Raw genomic sequence first — 16,421 nt, forward strand, 5'->3', positions numbered from 1 at the left:
CCGAGGAGGCTTCAGCTGCTGGAGCGATGATTGTACAATGAAAGACAGGACACTTGGACACACTCCTCGGCCACCTCATAAGCAAGCACAAGAAACCGAAATCCACCCCACAGGAATTTCTCTGAAATTTCTTCTGTGAATTTCTTTTCCAAAACATTTTCTTTTCTGTCAAATTGAGAATGGTCGAAAAAACTGGGAGAAATTTTCGGCACACCACTACTCCAAATGCTGGCCGTGATATCTAAATCCATGTTCACAGGTAGTGTACCTGTGAGCATCACTTTGAAGGGCTGGCCTGTCTAATTCTGGTTTAAAGATAACAAGCCATAAAAACTGCTGTCCATAAGCAGTTAGCACGCACAGTCTTTCTTGCTGTGGTGAGATGCACTGTACTCCTATTTAATAATAATAATAATCACTGTTAAATTTTTGCCTGCACATATACACTGGAACAAGCAAATTTTATGCAAATCACTGTCCTCTTTTGTCTTTTGTTTTGGTGAGCCAGTTCCTCTTTTTCGGCAAGCTGTTAAGTGGCCACCTTAACTGGGACTGAACAACAGGAAAGAGATGTTGTCTCCCAGTTGCCCTGCTAGTGGGCTTCCCAGAGGAAAAGAGAATGCTGAATTTCCTTTGCTTTGATCCAGCACGACTGGATTCCAATGTACAATACCCAAAATCCTTTGAGGAAGTGCCATGACAGGCAAACTGATATCAAAGAAAGACCACTTTGGATGATAGATTGGAGGCATTCAAGATGAGGCTGGACAGCCACCTGTCAGGGATGCTTTGACTTGGACTCCTGCATTGAGCAGGGGGCTGGACTCGATGGTCTTACAGGCCCCTTCCAACCCTACTCTTCTATGATTCTATCCCCACCAGATGGAATACGCTGTCTCCCTTCTCCATGTCCCCCTTACGTTGGCACACACAGACACACGTCTTTTCTTTAGACCAAAAAAAGTGTGGCTTTTATTGAAGTGAAAAAGTTTATATACAAAACATGCACACGTTACACCCTCACAAACTGCTTTTGTGCTGTTTGTGTTTTAACATCCCAGAGGGGTGGGAAGCATACACATAACAGGAAACTCTGCAACACACAGGAATCACATAGGAAGAAAACAGTACAAGAATAAACACAATGCATTTCTCAGCGTTTTCTCAAGCCCATGTCGAAAGGATGCAGGGAACCTTTCTTCACATGGAGCTTTTATCCTGCAATTGAGATTGCTCCCTCACGGGCTCTTTAAATACGCCATGATTCTCCAGGGCGTCGCCTGCACTAAATGCCCTTTGTTCCGTTTTTAAATAGATTGCAGATAATGAGCTATCAAAGTACCCCGTTGTGTTCCGCTTCAGTTTCCTCCGTGAAAAGAGTAAGAGGGGCAAGAGGAGTGAGATCAGTGAAAGATAATGGAAGACTCAGATACGGGGAGAAGGAAGCATGTGAAAAAGGAAGTCGTAGTAATCCTGCATTTACAACGGAAGAAGAAAGCCCCATTTTAAATGCAGCATTTTAGGCTGGTATACAGATGCTCAAATTTATTGAGTGACTGGCTTATCACCCCTTGTACAAACCAGCCCACAGGAAGCCAACCCACAGCCAAAATCTTCCTCCACATGCCATACAGATGATGCATTCACAGGAAAAATGTTCACACTTGATCCAAGCCTTCCATGAATACAGCTCAGCTACACAGAAAGAAAACACAATTCACTTCCAGGTGGATCTAGCTTTAGGGCCCATTTTATATCCCCATTACATATTTCACTGCCTAGAAGGACCATTGGATTTAATGTTTCATATTTGTTGGCCAGCATAAATAACGCTGAACCGAACAAACAGCCAAATATTTTACTGCAGCTATTGAGATCATAGTTAGCAAATGGCTGATAGGAACGCTTACTGGAAGATAAATGCTATGGGTACTATTTATAATGTAAAGTTAGCTCCTGATTTTATGTTATGTATATATGAGTAGCATCCACTGTTAGTCTTATGTACAGCAGACCCATTGAAATGAATGAGGCTTAAGTTAGTCATAACCAGCTTATATCCCATTCATTTCAGTGGATCTACTCTACATAGGACTAACATTGGATACTACGTACCTTATGCATGTTTAGTTTAGTATTTAATCTTCACGATTAGCTGCATTATATATCTTCTGTTTATTTTATATGTCTTATCCTTGTTTCACTGTTTTGCCCTAACAATGGTTTTTATGTATTAATACCTCTAGATGGGTTGGACTACAACTCCCAGCATACACACACACAGAGACAGACAGCATGGCAGATAAACGGTTTAACTGCCATACATGACTGGTGAGTTGCATTTGGCTTAGTGGGACACGATTCATGCAGACTGGAGCAAAACTAGGTCTCGTTACAAAGCACCTTGGGAAATCTCAGGCCAAGTGGCTCCCTTTGGTTGGGAAGCACCAGCTTTCACAGTTGCTGGGATGTGCAGCATCAAGAGCAGCCCGTCAGAAAGACAAGGGAGTAGGTTTGGGGGGGAACACCTGCTCTGAAGCCCGGCTGTTGTATTGGCCTGAGTCAAATTAGGGACAACAGAGTAACATCGCATGTAAGCTGGTCCCCAAAGAAACCGGGAGAAAGACAACTAGTTATGTGTTGGCTTTTCCTGAGACACAAGGTAGGAAGCCCACTGTTTTATTTTTTTAAATGTACTTAAGGAAACCACTGGCGAGAACAACAACGAAGGTAGGCTTTCAAAATTCCTGAGGCTACAGCTCGGTTGGCCATGTGGCCCCTTTTATGTAAGACAGCCCTCTGTTTGAAGCCATCCTATATTTGAAGGGCTGCCTTTCCCAAATCTGCTTGGAAGACAAGGAGCCATAAGAGCTGTTGCCCATCCAGAGGCAGCTCTATATTTGGGGTGAATGGGGTGGCAGCCCTCTGCCTCTCCCCCACCCACTTCTGGCAGAGAAATCCCACCACAACCAGGTACGTTTGCTCCGGCGCATGGTATGCAGCTGCCGATGCCGCGCATGATCTTCTCCAGCCGTCCTCTGACAATCTCAGCAGAACCCTGTGTATCTGCTCTGTCCTCTGCCCCACCAGCGCCACTGAGCTCCAGCCACCACTGCGCCCACTGGGGTTGGAGGGACTCGGGCCATGAGTCACTTAACCTGAACGTGAAGGGTTAATATGTTCCTGAGTCAGTTGGGAGTGGTCTTTGGGAGACCCTGTTGCCTTTTCCTTGTCTCCTCCCTTTACTCTCTATTCTTCTTCCTACTTACTCCTACAAGGGATGCTGACCATGGGGCTGACCTCAGCCAACTTATCTCGAGATGTAAGCCTGTTATATCTCAAGTAAACTCTGTTCCTAACCCACCACTCGAGTGTGTTTTGTCTACATCCATGGCTACTGATGGGGGACTGATTTGGACTTCAGTTAGCACCTAGATGGCAGGCTGAACAGGCATGGTACACAGGTCTCCTGGTCACAGTCTTCAGGCTTCTCCACACAGGGCTTTTATCCTGCGATCAATATTGGTTACTCATGGAAGTTTGCGGATCCTTTACAGGACCTCTCCCAGCTCTAGGACCCCCCCCTTGCTTTCTGACCTTTATCCCATTTGTTAAAAGATTGTGGATAATGAGCTATTTAAATATCACGAGTCGATTTTCTCCAGGAAAAAGAGGAAGCAGCGTTATAACACAGTGCCATCTAGTGGCTGTATAATGAAACATAGAGAGCTTGCAGATAAAAGTGATAAAGGAAATGAAAAGGGGCGATCTTAATCCTGCAAAGAACACGGGAGGAGAAGACCCAGTAAAGTTGCAGGATAAAAGGCCTGGTGTGGAGAAGCCCTTCCCCACTACATTGAGATGGACTGCATTTCTATTTGAATTATAATAATGTCTAAATTTGCATCTATACATATAAATTAGCACCTGCAAATATTAATGCAAACCATTGTCCTTTTTGGGGATGACGTTTTGCCTTTTCTTTGGTGAATAATAAATGGCTGCTCTAACTACAGCTACAGCTACGGGTATATTACGAAAAAGAAGGGGAAGCATTGGAGGTAGCAATCAAAACACCATTTGCACTACAACCTAGATGCCATGCGAGGCTTTTGGAATCCACGCCCTGCCGCTACCAGGGCAAGGTTTCCCCTTGCCAATCCAGAAAGGAGCCGTTATCTTTCTCCCCGAGCTGAGCCAAAACAGAGAGGATGCTGGGGATGGCATCTTGGACCTTCAAGGGCGCCTAGCAGGAGCAAGAAAGGAGAGCGAACGTATTAGAGCAGACGCAGGCTTCAAGCAAGCGGGAAGGAAACCCACACCCGGGATGTACTCGGAAGTGTCTCCCATTCCCAGATGGCTCCCAGCTGTTACTACCCCTTCTGCTAGCGGGTAGAAAATAAGTCAGGAGCTACTGGGTGGTCTGCGGTAGATTGGCAACAGTTTCCGGCTCCAATCAGGGCTGGCACCAACCGTCGGCATGGTGGGGCACCTGCCCAAGCCCCAGCAGGGGCCCACTGACAAGAGCCCCCTGGAATTGCACCTCCTCTTCCCTATCGCAACCTGCTGCTCACTCTGGCCCAGACAACAGGAGCGGTGAGGAGGAGGAGCAGGAGATGCTGCGGCCTCCTTGCTCCCTGGCTCTCTGCCTGTCCAGCAAGCATGTGGCAGCAATCAGGGCCAGTGTCAAGGGTAGGCATGGTCGGGAATCTGCCAAGGGTCCAAGCCCCAGCAGGGGCCCACTGACAAGAGCCCCCTGGAGTTGCTCCTCCTCTTCCCCACTGCAACCTGCTTTTTCCCCTGCCTCTCGCTCCGCCCTAGGCAATGGTGGCGGTGAGAAGGAGAAGCAGGAGATGCTGCGGCCTCCTTGCTGCCAGGCTCTCCGCCTGCACAGCAAGCATGGCACTTCCATTTAGAGCAAGGGGCCTGGAAGGAACTAGACCATCTTATGATAAACATAATAGTTAAACATAAACATAAACAGTTCACCCCAAATAGCGAAGTAGTTCACCCCAAATAGCGAAGTAGTTCACCCCAAATAGCGAAGTACTTCACCCCAAATAGCGAATAGTTCACCCCAAATAGTTAAACATAGTCAAACATAAATAGTGAAACGTCTTATTTAAACATAGTTAAACATAACAGTTACCAAGTATGGACACTAGCATAGTACAAGGGTATAAATCAGAGCCTCGCCCCGGAAGCTGTGTTCTGTCTCCTCTAGCCTGCACCAAATGTTACCAGACAGGGCATGGGAACCTGCCATAATTTCAGACATGTGGTTTGAGAAAAAGTCACCAGTTAATTCTAATTTCCTTACACCTTTTAGCTGCGCATCCACAGTTAGCGGCTGGACAGCAGACGACGCAGGCACACGGGACACAGTCCTCCCCGCTATGAAGAGATGTACTGCTATTGCTATTAGAGCTGTGCAAAAAAAAAGGCCTCTCAGAATTCTCCAGCCTATTTGTGAGCTCTGAATTTCGCTGAATTTCTCCGAGGGGAGGAGAAATTCTCTAACCGTTTCTCACAGATACGGCTCACTACTGGCAGGGGTTGTAGCACAGCTTCTTCCTTTTTTCCTCAGGGTTTTGGGTTTATCACACTGCTTCTGTGGGCGGCGACAGCATCCGCTGTGGTGAGGCTTCCGCTTTTCTGAGGCAGAATTTTGAATTTCTTTTGGTGGCATCTTTGAGCTTCTCCAATCAATGCGAGGCGGCCGAGGGGGCTGTGTGTGTTTTCTGTCTCCGCTACACATCTTTCCATGGCTCTGCAGTCTCCCAGGCCACCTCCACTTCCTGAACTAAAAAACCCCCACGGGAGGAATGGCCTCACGACCTCTTCCTCACGATGGCTTTAACTGGAGTGGGGGCAGCCGAGGAGGCTGCAGGCTGCCACAGAGATCACTCTACGATGACAGGCAGGACAGTCGCATGCACTCCTCAGCCACCTCACAAGTAAGATAAGCACAAGAACCCCAAACCCAACCCAGGAGGATTACTCTGAAATTTCTTCTTTGAATTTCTTTTCGAAAGCCATTTGTTTTCTATCAAATGGAATGAGAATGGTTGGAAAAAATGCGGGACAAAGTTTCGGCACAGCATTAATTGATATTGTGGTCATTATTTCTACATGTGTATCTATACATATAAATTAGCATGTGCGAATGTCATGCAGATCTGTTCGCTTTTTGGCAGCGTGTCTGTGGCCACCCCAATAAGGATCGGCACTCACCCCCAAATGTTGCTAATAGGACGGAATGATGATACCGCAGAGATGGGGGTGTGAAAGAGCCTGCTGAAAAGGGGGGGAAGGGGGATTAATTCACTGACCTTCTGCCCTCCCATATCTGTTTGGATCCAGCCTGGGTGCAGAGAGATGCAAAGGATTCCATCCGACTTCAAGTCTGCAGCAAGGCACCTTGTGACCATGTTTAGGGCTGTCTTTGGGAGGCCACGGGAGAAGGGGGATGACAAGAGAACACCGGAGTCATATAAGACAAGCCGTGCTGGATCAGACCAAGGGCGCATCTCGTCCAGGATTCTGTCCACACAGTGTCTGACCAGCTGCCCACGGGAAACCCACAAGCAGGGCAGGAGCGCAACAGCACCCTCCTGCCCATGTTCCCCAGCAACTGGTGTATGTAGGCAGACTGCCTCTGATCCTGGAGGCAGCACAGAGCCATTGACAGCTGTGATGTCACATGAACGTATATATGTTTTGAATCTGTGTGTGTGTGTGCATTAATATTATGACTCTATCTTTCTGGTAAGTAGATCTAGAGGGTGAGTGGAGCAGCGCCTGTGGAGTTTAGGTAGGGAACGGACAGGGAGGAGACAGCGCCTAGGATCTGTGTTTACAGGATCAGAGGGGGACTGAGGTTTTGTGAGAGAGGTTATATGGAAGCTTTTAAAGTGACTTATTACTGCAACGCCATTATTTATGTGCAGGAGAGAGTAAAGTGGTTATTTACTGTTTAACACCTTAATTCTGCAAACAGTAAATATTTCTTTGCTTTCCACAATCCTACGCCTACGGCTCATGGCTACCAAAGGGTAACATTGAGAAAGAGAATAATATAGGTCAGATTAAAAGCCAGTGTGTCCTCGCATCTCGAGAAGCAAAGGTGCGGGACCTGAGGTAAAGGTCCTGGTGGCAGCGTCACTGTGTGTGTGCTGAAAGGTGTTGCCTGCTGTGGGAAGGCCTTATAGAAAAGGTCTTCACACTGGTAATAGGCAGGAATGCCACAATAGCCTTCATTTGGCCTCAGCCAGCCACCATTTTGAACGTGGCTCCACCCCCAGCCACCATTTTGAATGTGACCCCACCCCAGCCACCATTTTGAACCTGACCCCACCCCAGCCACCATTTTGAACGTGACCCCACCCCCAGCCACCACTTTGAATGTGACCCCACCCCAGCCACCATTTTGAACGTGACCCCACCCCCAGCCACCATTTTGAACGTGACCCCACCCCCGGCCACCATTTTGAACGTGGCTCCACCCCGGCCACCATTTTGAATGTGGCGCTGGTTGATGGAGTTCTAGTAAAACAACCCAAGTAGATCCCACAAGCTTGAAGTTTGCCCATGACTGCTCCAGAGTTGAGTGGGACTGTTGTATGTTATGCCCGCGTTCCGAGACAGTGACTTGCTACAAATAGCAAATTGCTACAAATACCTTGGCTATCCTGTAAGGGTACACTCTGAGGCACAGTTCATTGGCCTCAACAAGCTGCATGCAGGCCGCGCGGGAGGACATGTTGATGACAGCAGCGCGGTGGCAGCCCATGCCGGTGCTCTGCTGAGCTGCTTTCCTTAGAAGGGGGAGAAATGCCTAAAGGGGAATTTAAGAGAGAAAAGAACAGAGGGAAAGTAAAGTGCAAGGAATGGGTGGCAAGGGCAGCATATTAACAAACGAGCATGTAATGCTACTTAGTGTTAAACAAAATCGAACAAGTCCTGCACCAAAGTAACAAATCCTGCAAAGGCGAGTTCTATATGAACATTAAACAAATGGGTTGTTGTTGTTGTTCAGTCGTGTCCGACTCTTCGTGACCCCATGGACCATGGCACGCCAGGCCTTCCTGTCCTGCGCTCTCTCCCGGAGCGTGCTCAAATCCATATTCATTGCATCGGTGATGCTATCTAGCCATCTCATCCTCTGCTGTCCCCTTCTCCTTTTGCCTTCAGTCTTTCCCAGCATCAGGGTCTTTTCCAGGGAATTTTCTCTTTGCATTAGGTGGCCAAAATATTTGAGCTTCAGCTTCAGTATCTGTCCTTCCAAGGAGCACTCAGGGTTGATTTCCTTTAGGATGGACTGATTTGACCTCCTTGCAGTCCAGGGGACTCGTAAGAGTCTTCTCCAGCACCACAGTTCGATAGCATCAATTCTTTGGCGCTCAGCCTTCCTTATAGTCCAGCTCTCACAGCCATACGTTGCTACTGGGAAAACCATAGCTTTGACTATACGAACCTTTGTCGGCAAGGTGATGTCTCTGCTTCTTACTATGCTGTCTAGGTTTGCCATAGCTTTCCTCCCAAGGAGCAAGCGTCTTTTAATTTCATGGCTACAGTCACCGTCTGCGGTGATCCTGGAGCCCAAGAAAGTAAAATCTGTCACTGCTTCCATTTCTTCCCCTTCTATATGCCAGGAAGTGATGAGGCCAGATGCCATGATCTTCGTTTTTTTAATGTTGAGTTTCAAACCAGCTTTTGCAATCTCCTCTTTCACCCTCAACAAGAGGCTCCTGAGATCCTCTTCGCTTTCTGCCATTAGGGTGGTATCGTCTGCATATTGGAGGTTGTTGATAATTCTCCCGGCAATCTTAATTCCGACCTGTGATTCATCCAACCTGGCGTTTCTCATGATGTACTCTGCATATAAGTTAAATAAGCAGGGTGACAATATGCAGCCTTGTCGTACTCCTTTCCCAATTTTGAACCAATCGGCTGTTCCATGTCTGGTTCTTACTGTTGCTTCTTGACCCTCGTACAGGTTTCTCAGGAGACAGGTAAGGTGGTCTGGTACTCCCATCACTTTAAGAATTTGCCACAGTTTGTTGTGATCCACACAATCAAAGGCTTTAGCGTAGTCAATGAAGCAGAAATAGACATTTTTCTGGAATTCTCTTGCTTTCTCCATGATCCAGCGAATGTTGGTGATTTGATCTCTAGTTCCTCTGCCTCTTCGAAACCCAGCTTGTTAACCCGTCTTCTCCGAGCCTTTCTACACAAGGCTTTTATCGTGCACTCGTGAATCCTCACTCACGACACCATCCTCCTCCAGCGCCTCTCCTGTGCTTTGCAACCGTTTCCCTGGTTTTTTTTTTTAGATTATAGAATCATAGAATAGTAGGGTGGAAGGGGCCTACAAGGCCGAGTCCAACCCCCTGCTTAATGCAGGAATCCAAGTCAGAGCATCAGATTGAGGAAAGTGTATTATGTCGAAATGGCAGAATGAGACTTTCATGTAATTGTGCAATTCTGCTATACCACAACACCATCTAGTGGTTGTGTAATGAAACATACAGAAAGGCAGAGAAAGGAAAACTCTGGAAATAAGCATGTGTAAAGGAGCCAGCCTTAATCCTGCAATAAATCCGGAAGCAGAAGCTTCGGTAAAGGTGCGGGATAAAAGCCTCATGTAGAAAAGCCCTCCAGCTTTTGAGATTTAAGCAGGCACTGCTTGCCCACTTCCAGGCTGATCTTCACAGTCATATGGGCTAGAAACTTTAATAATATTGATAATGATAGTGGGAAAGCTGATGTTCTGAACGAAGTAGAATTCTGTGCCCAGTTTCATAATCCATGGCTTTTTTTCAGGGCTCCTGTGCAAGGGTGACATTCATACACACAAGTGGGGGTAACAACAGTGAAGGAGGCAGGCTTGAGGCTTGTGGGATCCAGTTGCTAATACGTAGTGCAAAATGGGAGCGGGGAGCCAGGTGAAAAATGGTGGTGGTGGTGGGAAGAGCCAGTTACTTATGCACCCCATATTAACCCATACATTGGGATGATCTGCATATAGTAGTACAAACTTACATCTGACTTACTATTACAGATCAGAAAGATTCTAACAGACTTATAGACTATTGTCTCTTTATCCCATCTTTGCAAACAAGGCCACAAAAGTTACTAGTCTATGTATGTGTAAGCAACGCGTGGCTTTATTTATTTATTTATTTATTTATTTATCGCTCATCTGGCTGGTCACCCTGGGCTTAAACACCCCTTGCCTGGTTGCCTGCAGAAGATGAGTACTCACCACAGGCGACCACCTACATGCCAGCTTTAGCAACTATGTTCTTATTTATTTTATTTATTTATTATTAAATTTATTAATCGCCCATCTGGCTGGTCACCCAGCCACTCTGGGCGATGTACAACATACCATAAAACAGTTTAAAACAATAAAATTCTACAATAAAAACATTTTCTAAAATACCCTAACCCACCCCAAATGCCTGCCTGAACAACCACGTTTTTAATGCACGACGGAAGCTCATTAAAGAGGGGGCATGACGGAGTTCCCTAGGGAGGGAGTTCCACAGAGTGGGGGCCACCACAGAAAAGGCCCTCTCCCTCATCCCCACCAGTCTAGCTGTCCTGGCTGATGGGACAGAGAGAAGGCCATCCGAGGCTGATCTTGTTAAGCGGCCAGTCTGGTGCTGCAGGAGGCGCTCCTTAAGATAGGCTGGGCCGGAACCATATAGGGTTTTAAAGGTCAAAACCAACACCTTGAATTTGGCCCAGAAAACCACTGGTAACCAGTGCAACTCCTTCAGCACTGGAGTGATGTGATCTCGCCGGCAGCTGCCTTTAATCAGGCGAGCCGCCGCGTTCACTTACTTTGGTGACCATCAGCTGGGCCACTGTGTTGGTCTCGTAGATCGTGAGCATGGTTTCTGCAGTGACTTCATCCAGTGACTCAGAGACATTGATGCCGGCGTTGTTGATCAGGCAGTTCAGTCCCTGAGGCCCGACGATGTCTTCCACCTCTTCCACAACTTTCTTTATGCTGTTTTCAGACACCACATCTGGATTCGAGAAGGAGAGGAACACGGGGGAGGAGAGAGGGGGCAACAGAATGCACTCTGGGGCATTGGGCTTGAATTACAGGCCTTGTTCGGTATGCTTCTCCTGCTAGCTTGGGTGAAGCTTGTATAGGGTGGCTGTGTGTCCTCTTTTAGGGAGCACAGTCCTCTGTTTGAAGGGCTGCTAGAGGACCGCCCTCTATCTGAAACCATCCACTATGTGAAGGGCCATCCTGTCCCATCGCCCTCTAAAGATAAAGCACCAAAGGGTTGCCCATCAAGCACACAGGAAGCCTGGCCCCAGTCTTCCACACTCGGGTGATGTGGACTGTATTTCTATTTACATTAAAAGTATGATTTCTCAATGTGCATCTGTACATTTTATGCAGGATTGTCCTCTTGTTGGCAATGTGTAATTGGTCACCCTTATTATTATTATTATTAACTCAACAACTAACCATGCTTAACCGCTGGGTTGTTTAGCCCCTAAACAACCCATCTCTCTGGTTTGGATGACACACCCAGCAACCTGCGAGGGGCTGCTTGTGGGTTGCTATGTAAAAGCGCGTACACGAAAGCCCATGGGCTGTTTAACCTAAATGCAATTGTTTAGCTCATGGGCTGTCATGTCATGGGAACCAGGTCTCAGTCTGTAACTCATCCCGTGATCCCAACAATTTGTAACAGAGAGAGAGAGAAAGGGGGTGTCAAAGAGAGATGGGTCAGAATCACACACAGACAAGTATGCCACAAACACATACGGGTGTCAGAAAGAGAGAAAGAGAAAGAGAAAGGGGGTGTCAGAGAAAGAAAGGGGGTGTCAGAGACACTCACAGATGGTATCTCTCTCTCTCATACACACACACACACACACGTGTCAGAAAGAAAGAGTCAGAGAGAGAAAGAGGGTGTCAGAGAGAGATGGGCAGAGAGACACACAGAGTATGTCTGTCTCTCTGTCTCTGTCTCTCTCTCTCTCTCTCACACACACACACACACACGCCAGAGAGAGAAAGGGGGTGTCAAAGAGAGATGGGTCAGAGTCACACACAGACAAGTATGCCACAAACACATACGGGTGTGAGAAAGAAAGAGAAAGGGGGTGTCAGAGAGACACACAATGTCTCTCTCTCTCTCTCTCTCTCTCTCTCTCACACACACACACACACACACACACACGCACGCCAGAGAGAGAAAGGGGGTGTCAGAGTCACAGACAGACAGGGTATCTCACACACACACACACGCACGCCAGAGAGAGAAAGGGGGTGTCAGAGAGAGAAAGGGGGTGGCCCCACCCACTTTTTGCTCTAGTCTCACCACCACTGGCTTCAGTCACACCCAATAGATTATCCCTGGGGGAATGCAGCCCTCGAGAGGAAAAAGAGTCTTCACCCCTGGTGTAGACAGTACACCAGTGGTCTCACTCCATATAAGGCAGCTTCCTAGGTCTACTCTAGGCAGACAGAAGAGACAACCTTGTTCGTACCAAGCTGAAGGATCTTGATGTTGCTATGCTGCTTGCAGAGTTGATGCAGCTCCTGAAGAAAGCAAGAATGAGAAGAAAAGGCCAAGAGCTGTGAAACCTGTTCCGCACAGAACAGCCCAAATTTACTTTATCGATAGTCTTCGTCAGCTGCCTTTCTACCAAGAAGGGTAGCCCCGGTGACACAAGACAGAAGAAATAAGAGTACGGCATTATGCAGTGAAGTCACAAACCCTCCAGCCAGGGGTCTTCAATTGGTTGGGTGCTGTTTATTTTCTTTTATTGTTATGTTTGAATGCAGATTTTGTTTTTAATCTGGATTTTGGAAGATGGTCACAATCGGGGCGCTCAGCAACTCTGAAGTAGCAGCCCAGATTTTTCAGTTCCTTACAGATAAGGGAAGTAATCAACGACTACTAACTAAATAAATGACTAAATAGCTCATATTCCCATTCACTTCACATGGATGAGCTGTGCCTTAATTGTTGAGACTGCAGGTGGGTCACGGTAACTTAGGGTGCAATCCTATGCATGTTTCGACAGAAAAAATTCCTACAGTTCCCAGTTATGCTGACTGGGGCGTGCTGGGAATTGTAAGACTTCTTTTCTGTCAAAACATGCATAGGACTGCATCCTTAAGGGTCTTCCATTATCAGTGTCCAGAGCCTAAAGGTGCATTCCTATGCATGTTTAGACAGAAAAAAGTCCTAAAAAGTCCTAGGACTTTAAAATTCTGTCTAAAAGTGCATAGAATTGCACCCTAAGTAACTGTAATGCACCATTGCTTACAACATCAGGGTTGGGTGGGGGGGAGGTGAGTCCCTCCAGATGTTGGATTGCAACTCCCATGAGCCCTAGCTGTCAGGTTTCCTGATCTCCCCAGCACACACACTCAGGCAATCTGACACCTGACACCCAAATCAGCGAGATTTCTTTATTGCAGGAAATCCCATGGCAAAAGCTGAATGGTTACACTCCTCAGAAATCATATAGCCGATGGTCAGTAGCTATAGTCTCCGTGTAATTCCAGAACAGCCTAAAGCTAAACACTACCACCCTGATTGAGATCCTCATCAACGTGGTTTCCCCGTTGCCATCTCCACAGTTCTGAGCCCAAGGGAAGGGACTCGGGATCCCTGGCGTACCTAACCTGGGCAATTTTTACACAGGCTTCCAAACCCCAGACAAGGACTGGGAATGATTCCTGGAATGACCCCATCAGGCAATCAAGGGATACATTCTTGAAAGGCCTAAACCAAACCACACCCATAGAGAGTCCAGCTTTGAACCTTTGGTTGATAACTCCAGGCTGCATGGTTGAGGCCTATCAAGATCAAGCGAAGGGCAAACCCAGATACGCAGGGAGTTCCGTGCTGCTGCTTTCCCATTGGTAACTCCACACTGCGTGCGTCCAGGCAGAGGAAAGTCCAAAAGTCATAGATCAAACCCAGCCTGCCGTACGCCGAGCTGACAACAAACAAAGACACACAAGCCACAGCGGCGAGAGTTCAAGTCTATGAAAAGCCCCACGGTACTGTTCATGGCAAGTCCTTAACAATCCGAAGTTCCGGTCCATGGGCAGAGTGCCTCCAAAAGCCCAGACGATGATAGATCCAAACAGAGAAGGCTTCAGGCACTGAAGATGAGATGTTCCTAGCAAAGGCTCTTCGCCTCTGCGTCAGCTTAAAAGGGAAGGAGTCACTGCAAGACACCCCCTCCGGACCCCTTGACAGGCATGGGCCGTTAGCGGTTCAGCAAGGCCCCTGTCTGAACAGGGCGGCACTGCCCAGGCCTCCAGCAGTGACGCTTCGGCCAGGGCAACCCTTCTGCAAACCCCTCCCTGCCTCAGTCAGGTTCTCACGGGCAGCTTCCAGCCTCCCTGCCTGCCAAGGCCAGAGCAGCAGGCGGACAGGGCGTTGGGTGACTCCCCCTGGCTCTGCTCTGAGAACGCTGGCAGAGAGAAGCTCGTGCAGACTCTGACACTCCAGAGGCTGAGTAGTCCCCAGCCCTTCCAGGCTACTTCTGGTCAAGACCTGGCCATCACCGACAGGGCCTGCTGCTACACTGAAGCTGGGCCCTGACGCTAGCTAGCATAGGCAGTGGTGGAGGATGATGGGAGTGGTAGTCCGACAATACCTGGAAGGAATCATGTCCCCCGCCTCTGACTTACAATCGATGTGCAGGGTGTGTGTGTGGGGGGGATATGGATTGAATGGGGGCAGGAGATGTGCAGAGCTCAAATTACGGGGGGGGGGTTTGCTTATTTTAACAACTCCTTTGGTTCTTTTAAAAGAAACCTACAGGGATCTCATGAACTGGGGAAAATGGGGGCGGGGAGGGACTAAGGATTGTGGATTCCATTCTGGACCCCCACCCCACACACATTCTGCAGGAGAAAGCCCCCGTCCCCCCAGGGATAGCAAGGACATCAGGGGCAATCAGCCTTCTATTCAACTTGGGCTGGAATGGGGATGGCGTGGTGAGAGCCCGAGAGGATGAGATCTGTCTGGGGGTCCAATATGGGGTGGGGGAGGAAAGAGAGAGGGGGGGATGTGGATCAAAAGATGGGGCAGAGCCAATGGAGGCTGGTGGCTCCGATTTCAGTGGGGCTGTGAATCCATGCTGGGTCTCGGCCAGAACTCTAAAGGAGCTCTCCAAGGGGCTGCACCCTATCCCCAAAACAGGTTCAGCCCCTTGGAGAGCTCCTTTAGAGTTCTGGCTGGTTCTGGCCGAGACCCAGCATGGATTCACAGCCCCACTGAAATCGGAGCCACTGGCCTCCACTGGGAGGGGCGACTGGGGGCAGTGGGGGAAGGGGAGAATTAAGAACTGAAATCATAGATCATAGAATCATAGGGTGGGAGGGGGCCTACAAGACCATCGAGTCCAACCCCCTGCTCCATGCAGGGAGGTCTCCATTCCAAATACTAACCAGGGCTGACCCTGCTTAGCTTCCGGGATCGGGCGCATCCAGCCCTTTGCTCGTTCATTCACCCCTGCCTGGAGGGGGGGGGGGGAGCCTAGGAAGCTGTCTGTGCTCAGGCCCAAAAGCTGTGAATCGCGCCGGTCCTGGGGCAAATACAGCAATATGTACCCTGCATATGCGCTGGACTACAGGTCCGCTCACCCCCCCCCCGCTGACTGGGGATGATGGGAGCCGTATCCCAAGCCATCTAGCGGGCGCCAGGCTGGGGAAGCGCAGGGAGGGAGAGAGGGACGGAGGGGGGCGCGGTGTGGAAGGGTCTCTCCAGGACTTTGGGGCGGGGCGGGGGACGCCCGAGGCTGCCGGCGTTACCTGCGCCTTCTCCGGGTACCGGCAAGTGGCGATGACGAATTCTGGCGAAGGGGAGGCGGCCACGAGCCCCCGGACCAGCCCCAAGCCGATGCCCCGGTTGGTGCCCGTGATGAGCACGGAGCGGCACTGCGGCTGCTGGGCCATTGCGAGCGAAGGTCGGTCGGTCGGTCCTCGCCTGCTGGACTCGCGCTGGTTGGCGAGTGATGCGCCCGCTGGAGTCCCTCTTGCCAGCCTCGCGGGTGGCTTTTAAGGGACGAGGCCCCGCCCCCGCCCCCCAGGCCCCGCCCCCCGCGCTCCCGGGACCCCCCAGTGTGCAAGCGCCGTCCAGGAGGCGGCGCCACCCTCCGGAGTCCGGTCCGTTTGGAGTCCGCGGGTCCAGCCCAGGCATCCAAAGGGCTCCCCTTGTTTCAAGGGCGGCCAGGTCCGAGGCCGGTCCTGCTGGCCAACGCAGCACGGCCGCGGCCGCCAGGGTGCGGGGGCTTCGCCACGGGGGCTCCGTCCGCCGTGCCCTTGCCGCTGACTCGGGGCTTCTGAACGTGGGAGCGCCGGCGGGCTGCACGTGTCGAGCAGGGCGTCCGCCCTCTGGGGCGCGCGCGAGGCTCTT

General features: G+C 49.5%; 1 protein-coding gene across 1 annotated transcript; it reads right to left on the bottom strand.

The window, feature by feature from the left end:
• Positions 1–951: 951 nt before the first annotated feature.
• On the bottom strand, positions 952–16,039 carry LOC146335315 (uncharacterized). Its single transcript, XM_084822361.1, has 6 exons — positions 15,818–16,039; positions 12,526–12,577; positions 10,852–11,039; positions 7,682–7,837; positions 6,333–6,443; positions 952–4,246 (listed from the first exon to the last, which is right to left on the bottom strand). Exons 1-6 carry the CDS (start codon positions 15,959–15,961, stop codon positions 4,133–4,135), a joined length of 765 nt encoding a protein of 254 aa, XP_084678487.1. The 5' UTR covers positions 15,962–16,039; the 3' UTR covers positions 952–4,132.
• Positions 16,040–16,421: the final 382 nt, after the last annotated feature.

This window comes from Heloderma suspectum, chromosome 15, assembly GCF_057233095.1.
Source record: "Heloderma suspectum isolate Gila_16-S chromosome 15, 16-S_ref, whole genome shotgun sequence".
In the NCBI taxonomy this organism is placed as follows: domain Eukaryota; kingdom Metazoa; phylum Chordata; class Lepidosauria; order Squamata; family Helodermatidae; genus Heloderma; species Heloderma suspectum.

Bases quoted from the DNA above. Each gene is read 5' to 3' on its own strand.
- LOC146335315 (XM_084822361.1), bottom strand. From the start codon at position 15,961: ATGGCCCAGCAGCCGCAGTGCCGCTCCGTGCTCATCACGGGCACCAAC. The intron at 11,040-12,525 runs GTACGAACAAGG...TCTCGAATCCAG, and splicing joins CATCAAGATCCTTCAGCTTG to ATGTGGTGTCTGAAAACAGC. The intron at 4,247-6,332 runs GTCAGTGAATTA...TGCTCCTGCTAG, and splicing joins CAGATATGGGAGGGCAGAAG to GCGCCCTTGAAGGTCCAAGA.